Source organism: Aristolochia californica, unplaced genomic scaffold, assembly GCF_029961685.1.
Source record: "Aristolochia californica isolate CCGP_79_NKW_82.1479 unplaced genomic scaffold, dmAriCali1.0.hap1 SCAF_8, whole genome shotgun sequence".
Classification (NCBI taxonomy): domain Eukaryota; kingdom Viridiplantae; phylum Streptophyta; class Magnoliopsida; order Piperales; family Aristolochiaceae; genus Aristolochia; species Aristolochia californica.
In genome coordinates, this window is record NW_027182279.1 from 39,486,579 (window position 1) to 39,496,911 (window position 10,333).

Consider the following 10,333-nt stretch of genomic DNA (forward strand, 5'->3'; position numbering starts at 1 on the left):
CTTGTCATCGTCCTCACGAAATAAATAAAAAATAAAAAACGCAAATCTCTCTGTGTCCCTCGCTTACCATTTGGACACCTACTTAGTAAGTCGTCATGGCTTTGGGTGAAGGAGAAAGGAGGAGACAGCAGAGAGTGTGTAACACAAGTCTCTACCACTGAAATCTGATTCGGATGAACCTCGGTTTTTCTTTAAAGAGAACTCTCAAAAAGCAAAATCGAGAGAGACGAGTCTTTCCATCAACAACTCTCGCCAGATTCTTTCTTATCATCATCGTCATGAAATAAATAAAAAATAAGTAAAAGCAAATCTCTTGTGTTTCTCTTGCTTACCATTTGGACACCTATTTGATGTATTCAATGCGTCCAGAATTAAAGAAGTTCAAGTCGTCAACCCTTTGGGTAAAGGAGGAAGGAGGAGACAGCAGAGCCTGCAACACGGCTGAACCTCGTTTTCTGAAACAGAACCTCCTCTGTACAAACTATAAACAGATGAAAGGGGAGAATGAAGCAGCAGGGGAAGGGAGTTAGTGTCGAAGAGATGAGGGCGGCTTCAATTGTTGGGTTTCTCTTGCTGGGTATCTTATGCAAGGGGATCAGTTCTTCGTAAGTAGGTTGCTTCGATGTGGAGAGAGAGGCTCTTACCAAATTCAGAATCAAGCTCATCGATCCATCCAATCTTCTTACCTCCTGGGATAACTCTCCAGATTGCTGCAAATGGGATAGTGTTACATGCGACAGTGAAACAGGGTACGTGATCCAACTTAGTCTTTTTCCCGGTGGATACAGTGGCCAGATCGATGCAGCGTTGCTGCAACTAAAACATCTCCGACACCTTGGCTTGAGTGGGAACTCTTTCTATGGAGTTAAAATTCCGGATTTTTTTGGTTCCTTCAAGGAGTTGAGGTATTTGGACTTGTCATCTGCAGGATTCAGCGGAAAATTTCCTTTCCATCTTGCAAATATTACCTCACTTGTGTCAATTGACCTCCGTGTTAATGACTTCTATGGCGAAATTTCTTCAGAGTTTACAGCTTTGCCTCACTTGGAGGAGTTATATTTGTCTTTTAACGAAGACGTCAGAGTAAATTGCTCAAATCTATTCGGTGGTAGTTGGAAGAATATTAAGGTGATGGATCTAGCAGGGGTTCAACTATACGGAGAAATCTCAAAGTCTATTGGTAATATGACCACTCTTACTAGTCTTAACTTGGGAGTCGAGAGAGGGAATCGAACCATGAAGGGCTTTCTAAGCCAAATGGGAAACCTACACAACCTAGAATTTCTGTCCTTAACTGGTTTTGATGATTCGATTCCGTCTAAGCTTAATTGGTTATGCTCCTTAACAAATTTAACCAACCTATCCATCACGGATAGTAGATTTTCGGGACATGTTCCTACGTGCTTAGGAGAACTCTCGTCTCTTCGCCATCTTACAATTAGAAATAGTATGTTCCAAGGTTTTGTACTTGAAAAGCATTTTCAAAATCTGAGCAAACTAATCTCCCTAGAACTGTCACTAAATTCCCTAGAGTTTCGTCTTCCTATAGATTGGGTTCCTCTGTTTCAAGTTGGATACCTCGATCTTGGATCTTGTCGTCTTGGCCCACAATTTCCTCTTTGGCTTCAAACTCAAAAACAACTCAAATACCTAGATCTCTCCCACACATCCGTGGATAGCATACCATCATGGCTTTGGAACATCACTTCTAAGCTTCAATATTTGAACCTCAGTATGAATAATATTTCAGGTTCACTTCCGAACATTACACTTGCCAATTATACAGATGTGTATATTGATCTAAGCCATAACAAGTTCACAGGTCTTGTACCTTTTCTCACAAGCTCCTTCAGGTTTTTTGATATCTCATACAATCAATTTTCTGGTATCATTCCTTCTTTGTTTGGTAAGATGAAGGGATTAGAAATCCTTAATCTTTCCCATAACAATCTCACTGGAGGCGTGCCCCCAACCTTGGCAAACTGTGGATCTCTCGAGGTGCTTGATTTGAAGGCAAACCATTTATCTGGCAATATTCCATGGTCTTCCGTTCAGTTTGTGAATATACAAAGTTTGCACCTTGAGAAGAATAAATTATCGGGAGAGTTTCCTTCATTTTTGAAAAATTGTACTGATTTGCAAATTCTTGACCTTAGTGGGAATGAATTTAGTGGAAGCCTTCCAAGTTGGATTGGAGTAAGGTTGTCTAGCCTTCGAATACTCCAACTGAGGTCCAACATGTTTATTGGAACTATCCCGACACTATGGAATTTGGGTTATTTGCAAGTCCTTGATGTGTCACATAATCGTCTGACGGGAGCCATTCCTAGAGGTATAACAAATTTAACAGCAATGAGAATCAATCTTGTTACAAACAATATACTTACCCATGGGGGAAACTATTACCAAGAAAAGGTTGATGTGACGTACAATGGGATCGTGTATGAATTCACTACCACTCTTTTTTTGGTTATTACTTTAGATCTCTCAAACAACAATTTGTCAGGAACAATCCTAGAAGAAGTGGGATACCTTATTGGTTTGATTGCTTTGAATTTGTCGGGGAATCAATTTTTCGGGAAGATCCCAGAGAGCATTGGGAAGTTGCATCGATTAATAAATCTGGATTTGTCAAGAAACCATCTTTCTGGGTCGATTCCTCTAGCTATTGCTAGTTTGACATTTTTGAATCATCTCAACCTCTCATACAACAATTTGTTTGGAATAATTCCATCTGGTAATCAACTTGATACCCTCAATGATGAATCGATTTATGTGGGTAATGAAGGTCTTTGTGGATATCCATTGAGAAAAGAATGTAAAAGTGATGGGAGAGATCAAATTCCGGTCCAACCTCTTGGTGATGAAGAATTTGAAGACGAGTCTGAAATGAGATGGATCTATGCTGGCATTGCTCCTGGATTTGCATTTGGCTTGGTAAGTGTGTTTGGAATTTTACTATTCAAAAGGTCTTGGAGAATTATATATTTTCGATTTGTAGATGGTTTGCAAGGTTGGTTTTGTTGGAATATTGTCAGATGGGTCTGAAATGAGATGGACCTATGTTGGCATTGGCTTTGTAAGTGTGTTTGGAATTTACTATTCAAAAAGTTTTGGAGAATTATGTATTTTTTCTTTTTAAATAGTTTGTAAGATTAATTTTGTTGGAAATAAACATAATATTGTCAAAGCTCAAAAATTGTTCATAGGATATGGTTTTTTTTCTTTTCATTGTAACTCATCCTTTTTCAAATGCAAATGTCATTCAATAATATCTTTCTCATTATAATGTAGTAGGGTTTTTCAAAATACAGTGACATTTTTTTGTTTTTTGTATACAGTGATAAAATGTAATAATGTATGTCGTCTTTGGTATTGAAATAATAACTGATAGCGGCTAGCCAATACAACCAAAAGACCAATCTGTTAGGTGCGGAAAGCTACCGCCTATAAGAGTGGACAAAACCACTCTGACATCCACCCCGCCCATTCTCTACCGCCTCTCATGGGATTCGAATGTAGGATGTGGCGTGCCCAACTCTGATACCATGACAACGGCTAGCAAATATACCAAAAGACCGATCTGTTAGGTGCGGAAAGCTACCGCCTACAAGAGTGGACGGAACCACTTTGACACCCACCCTGCCCATTCTCTACCGCCTCTCATGGGATTCGAACACGGGATGTGGCGTGCCTAGCTCTGATACCATGACAACGGCTATCCAATACACCCAAAAGACCGATCTGTTAGGTGAGGAAAACTACCGCCTACAAGAGTGGGCGGAACCACTCTGACACCCACCTCGCCCATTCTGATCGCCTCTCACGAGATTCGAACGTAGGACGTGGCGTGCCCAGCTCTAATACCATGACAGCGGCTAGCCAATACAACCCAGCAGACCGATCTGTTAGGTGCGGAAAGCTACTGCCTACAAGAGTGTACGGAACCACTCTGACACCCACCCCGCCCATTCTCTACTGCTTCTCACGGGATTTGAAAGCGGGGGCGTGCCCTGCTCTGATACCATAACAGCGACTAGCCAATACAACCCAACAAACCGATCTGTTAGGTGAGGAAAGTTACTGCCTACAAGAGTGGACGAAACCACTCTGACAATGATAACTATAAATATCGTTGTTCTTCTAATAGTAAAGAATTGAGCAACCCAAAAGTGAGTTTATTTCCAATGGAGCCTAAGGGAAGAAGGTATACCAAATAAAGTAAAGATACAACACCCAAGAGAGTGTATGGTGATATTCCATGGAAGAAAGATTGAACTTGTATAGTTAAAATATAGGTGATTATAAAACGAGATTGTGGCCACATAGTCCATGCCAGTCATGAAAATCAATAATTAGTTAAAAGAAAGATGTTGAATGCTCTATTATAAATCTGGATCAGACTAGCCAATTGCCTCATGAGATGTTATTAAATATTTTATTATAAAATCGGGATTAGACTAACCGATTGGCCCATGAGATGTTGTTAAATATTTTATTATAAAATCGGGATTGGATAGGTGAATTAAATCTGGTTCAACCATGCCATGTACCTTGACCACGTCAAGTTTTTAGCAAAGCTTTGTAACTAAAACCTAAAATAATTAATTACATAATTAAATATAACACTACAAGAAAAAGAGTTTTTGCTTTCTTCGATAGAAGTCACCATATCCTGCATAAATAATATTTCATTGGTAGAGAAACTAAAAAATTTTGGCTTAAATTTACTTTAGTTGGCTTACTTTTGTCTGTCGCACCAATCCTTTTTTATGCAACATCTCAGTCTCGGCTTCCTTTTTTAAAGAAATGGACAGCCGTATAACGATACAAAGTATGAAAAACCACCCTCAGCCACATATGTCACCAACATTACATTGTTGGTGGAAGTAGGATTAACCACACATCTTCACCAACATTATTTCATCGTCGTCTGGGCAAGTCAAGCTCATGGAGCTTCAAAAAGCATTTTGAATTTTTCAAACAGAGGTTTCAAATAATATGTTTTTTGATGGTTCATTCTTTTCCACAACGGTGGAGGCTATTTAACATACATTCAATCTAATGTTAGATCCAAAAATCAGGAGAAAAAATTACGAAAATAGTATGTTTCTTACAATCTAGCCACAATCACAAATTTATAATTATAGCTTTGCACACACTCCCCCTCAAGTTGGTGCATAGATTTCGGTCATGCCCAACTTATCAATTATACTATGAAATGCCTTTCCTAATACTGCCTTCATGAGCATATCAGCCAACTGACTCTCAGATTGAATAAAAGGGAATTATATAATCTTTGCATCGAGGTCTCCTTGATGAAATAACGATCAACTTCAACATGTTTAGTGCGATCATGTTGAATAGGATTTTGTGCAATTACAATGGCTACCTTGTATCACAATAGAGATTCATAGGTTTAGCATATTCAATTCCTAAGTTCCTCAGTATATTCCTTATCTATAACAACTCGCATACACCATGAGTCATGTCTCGAAATTCAACTTCAACACTTACCTTCTATTTTTTATTTTTTTAAGTGATAAGATTCTTTTCCACAAAAGTAAAGTAATAGCTGTAATAAAATCTTTTTTTCGTTGTATCAACAAGACTAATAGCCGCCATAAAGTCTTTCTTGTCTTTATCGTCATGAAATAAATAAAAAATAAAAAATGCAAATCTCTTGTGTCTCCCCGCGTCGTCTCTGAGTGGGCTTGCAAAAGAATCAGATTTTATGGCCCTAAAATTCTTTATGGCCATTTATGGCCATTATAACATTATCCGTTTGTTCTTGTGTTTGTTTCCCTGGCTCAACATTTAGACACCTATTTAATGTATTCAATGCGTCAATAATTAAAGAAGTATATTCAATGCATCAATAAATAAAGAAGTGATGTATGAGAGAGAGAAGAATCTATGGAGTCACTTCCTTTCGATGCCTTTTAAGACTACGCAGTCACTTTAACTTGTCAAGTCGAGTCACTTTAACTTATCATGTCGTCATCACTTTGGGTGAAGGACAAAAGAGGAGACTGCCGGCATCTCATTCGGCTGTAAAGAAGAAGGAACGAAGTTGAAATAGGAGGGAAAGTAGCAAGGGAAGGGAGGAAGGGGGCGTTAGTCAACTTGAAGGACTAGAGTGATATTCAATTGTATAATATCTTTTAATACTTGAAGTCGTTCGTGGAGTACAGACGAAACTTCATCTCGATGTAGGGGATAAAGGGGTCTTCATCTTTACGGTTTAATTTCTTTCGTCTCAAATAAGACCTTGTTTGATCTTCTTTGAGTTGAAGGACGCATGACACTGGCTTTTCCCCTCTCTCTCCTTGCACCCACCCTTGCGCGTTGTCATTACTCATTTTTTCTTCCTCTCTCTCGTACTCCCTCTCTCGTCTCCCTGCGACCCCGACGTCGTTGCTGCCATAAAATCGATCGAATTTTCGTCTCCAGCCACCGTCTCAGCTCCCTCTCGTCTCTGGCTTCGTCTCTCGGTCTTCTCTCGGCCTCGCCCTCTCTCTTGCACCCCCTCGCTCGTCTCCATGACTCCTTCTCTTCTCTCGGACTCGATCTCTCTCGTTTCTCTCTCTCTTATCCCTCCCGACCTCCCTTTCTTCTCTGTCTTCTCCCTCTCTTCTCCCCTTCGGCCTCCCACTCCCTTCTCTCTCTGGCTATTCTCCTTTCCCCCGAAAATACCTTCCAATTTCGTTCGATTTCCCCATTTCCATTTCGATTTTCTTCGATTTTGGACATTTGGGCATCGATTGCTTAATTTCTACTTCGATTAGGTATCAATTTCCCCATTCGGCATCGATTTCACCCTTCGATTTTGGTTTTCCCCAAATTTCAAAAGGTATGCCTAAACCCTAATTTTTTTTCATTAAATTAGTGTTTTGTTTTATTTAAATTTATTTTCAGTGCCTACTTGGGGGTTATTTGTGCATTATTGTAGGATTTAGGGTTACAGTTTATAGTCTAAATTCTTGATTCGTGTATGGATTATTTTTAGGGTTTGCTGCTCGGTATTTAAGGGTCCTGTAATTAGGGTTTAGGGTTTATGGTTAAGGATTTAGGGTATTTTAGGGATTAGGGTTTTTAAGGTTTTGGGGGTTGTGTTTTTAAGATCTAGGGTTTTTTTGGGTTTAGGGACTGGAATTAGGGTGTATGGTTTAGGACTTTTAAGGTATTAAGTTTTGGCATTAGTGTTTAGGGTTTAGAGTTTAGTAAGTGATAGGCTTTAGGGTTTGATGGTTTAGGGTTTTTAAGATTTTGGGGGTTTTGTGTTTTTAAGCTCTAGGGTTTTTTGGGTGTAGGGTATGGAATTATGGTGTAGGGTTTAGGGTTTTGTGAGCATTGTGTTTTTGGCAAACATAAGAGGTTGAGCTTCTCCACGGCCATTTAGGGTTTAGGGTTTAGGGTTGGACTACATTCATTCGGATTTTTTGGGACCTTCTCGTGAACTATCCAGAGGTAATAGTTCTCGTTACATGCTTACTTTCATTGATGATTTTTCAAGGAAGGTTTGGGTTTATTTTTTTAAAGAGAATTCCGCACATTCGGAGAATAGAAATCACTTTTGGAAAACCGAACGGGAAAAAAAGTAAAGAGGTTGAGAACCGATAATGGCTTAAAGTTTTGCAACTGGGAGTTTGATAATTTTTGTAAGACCGAAGGAATTGTTCGGCACAAGATAGTGGTCAACACTCCACAACAAAATGGTGTTGCAGAGATGATGAATAGGACACTACTTGAGAGAGCTAGGAGTATGCTTTCCAATGCGGGTATGGGTAAGGAGTTTTGGGTGGAAGCTGTCAACACAGCATGCCATTTGGTGAATCGATCTCTTACTACTTCAATTGAGTGCAAAACGCCCGAGGAGGTGTAGTCAGGTAAACCGGCCGATTATTCCAGTTTGAGGGTGTTTGGTTGTCCCGCATATGCTCATGTGAATGAAGGAAAGTTGGAGCCAAGATCGAAGAAATGTGTTTTTCTTGGGTATCCCAAAAATGGGAAAGGTTATAGATTGTGGTGTCACGAATCATCTAAGTTTCTCATATCTGGAGATGTCATTTTCAACGAGTTGGCAATGTTGAAAGCAAAAGATGTTGCACTCGAACTGACTATTCAGGAAAATGAGATAGTTGCAAAGAAGGTGGATTTCAAAGTGTCGGTCCAAGAAGGTGATGAGGCAACATCACATGATGATGAGGCAAGCCAAGAAGATGCACAACCATATTTATTGGCAAGGGACCGCGCTAGAAGAGAAATTCGATCACCCACTAGGTATGGACACTCTGATTTTGCTTATTGTTTGGCAATTGCCGAAGATATGGAGTATAGTGAGCCATCTTCTTACAAGGAAGCCATTTCTTCTACGAATTCGGCCGAGTGGGTTGCCGCGATGAATGAAGAGTTACAATCACTGCAACAAAATGAGACTTGGTCTCTTGTGAAGCCCCCTAGTGATAAGAGGATTGTGGGTTGCAAGTGGGTGTACAAGACGAAGATTGATGGTTCAAATCCCGTGGATTTCCGATACAAGGCAAGACTTGTGGCTAAAGGCTATAGCCAAGTCCAAGACATGGAATTCAATGATGTATTCTCTCCCGTGGTAAGACATACCTCCATTCGAGTTTTGCTCTCTTTGGTGGCAATACAGGATTAGGAGTTGGAGCAAATGGATGTGAAAACTGCTTTCTTGCATGGTGATTTGGAGGAGCAAATTTACATGAGTCAACCGGAGGATTTTAAGGTGAGGGAAAAGGAGGACCGTGTGTGTCTATTGAAGAAGTCCCTTTATGACCTTAAGCAATCACCGCGGTAATGGTACAAAAAGTTCGACTCTTTCATGGTGAGTATTGATTTTCACCGTTCCAATTATGATAGTTGTGTCTAATTCAAGAAGTTGAATGGTGGTGAGTTCATCTACTTGTTGCTCTATGTGGATGATATGTTGATTGCATCCTCCAACTTGAAAGAAGTTAGGAGGTTGAAAGAGCAATTGAGTTCAGCATTTAAGATGAAAGATTTGGGGGTTGCCAAAAGGATTATCGGGATGGAGATCACAAGGGATCGGCCCAATAGAAAATTGTTCCTTTCACAAAAGAGTTTTGCCGGTTTGGCATGGAGAAAGCTAAGGTTGTTTCAACTCCTCTTGCAGTGCATTTCAAGATTTCAGCTGATTTAAACCCACAATCCGATGATGAGAAGAAATATATGGAGAAGGTTCCATATTCGAGTGCGGTCGGGAGTCTCATGTACTTGATGGTGTGTACTCGACCTGACATTGCTCAAGTAGTTAGTGTGGTAAGTAGATATCTCTCTTGTCTTGGAAAAGGGCACTGGGCAGCAGTGAAGTGAATTTTTCGCTATTTGAAAGGTACGATTGATGTTCGTTTGGAATTTGGAAATGGTAACAAGGCACTAATGGGTTTTGTGGATGTGGATTTTGCGGGTGATTTAGACAAGAGGCGTTCCTTGACAGGATATATTTTTACTTTTGGAGATTGTGTAATTAGTTGGAAGTCTATACTTCAAGCCACCGTTGCACTCTCAAGTACCGAGGCCGAATACATGGCAATCACAGAGGCTATCAAGGAAGTTATTTGGCTCAAGGAGTATGTTGGTGAGATGTCTTCTATCGAAGGTCCTATTACAGTGCATTGTGACAACCAAAATGTCATTCATTTGACAAAAGACCGCATGTATCATGAGAAGATGAAGCACATTGATATTCGGTATCATTTTGTTCGAGATGTGATCTCAGATGGTAAGGTTGTCATGAAGAAGATTGGTACCGAGTCAAATCCAGCCGATATGCTCACAAAGCCTCTTCCAATTGCAAAATTCAAGTTTTGTTCAAGTTTGGTATCGGTTTGTTTCTAGCATGTTGCTAGTGTATTTTTATGTTTGTTTTTGTTTAGGTTATGTTTGTTTTAGATGCAATTTGGTTCAAGGTGGAGATTGTTATGTTTGACTACATTGTTGTGTGAGGCCCAGTGGGCCCATGTAATTTTATACATTCCTCTTATGTAACCCTAAGTTGGGGAACAGTAAATGAATCAAGAAATTTTGGGGAAATCATGTCGTCGCTCTGTCTTCTCCTTTCCCCCTTTCGTCCTCTTCTCAATCTAGAGATTCTCAACCCAAAAAATCCTAACACTAGTTGATTTCTGCCGGACAGCAGGGACAACAGGGGTATGCAATCCTTAAAACGTACAATAGTCCTTTTTTTTTCCTTTTGTGTTCTTCGCTTTCTGTCTTTAATCACTGACGCTAGTTCAGTGTTGGTGTATAGTAGTTAGAGGTGAGTTATATAATGTGAGTAGTATTT

General features: G+C 39.8%; 1 protein-coding gene across 1 annotated transcript; it reads left to right on the top strand.

The window, feature by feature from the left end:
* Positions 1-359: 359 nt before the first annotated feature.
* On the top strand, positions 360-8,665 carry LOC137938516 (receptor-like protein 49). Its single transcript, XM_068783467.1, has 5 exons — positions 360-525; positions 614-2,937; positions 3,002-3,079; positions 7,667-7,781; positions 7,956-8,665. Exons 1-5 carry the CDS (start codon positions 360-362, stop codon positions 8,663-8,665), a joined length of 3,393 nt encoding a protein of 1,130 aa, XP_068639568.1.
* The last annotated feature ends 1,668 nt before the right edge of the window (positions 8,666-10,333 follow it).

Bases quoted from the DNA above. Each gene is read 5' to 3' on its own strand.
- LOC137938516 (XM_068783467.1), top strand. From the start codon at position 360: ATGCGTCCAGAATTAAAGAAGTTCAAGTCGTCAACCCTTTGGGTAAAG. The intron at 526-613 runs GTTAGTGTCGAA...CTTCGTAAGTAG, and splicing joins TGAAGCAGCAGGGGAAGGGA to GTTGCTTCGATGTGGAGAGA. The intron at 3,080-7,666 runs GTAAGTGTGTTT...AATTTTTGTAAG, and splicing joins CCTATGTTGGCATTGGCTTT to ACCGAAGGAATTGTTCGGCA.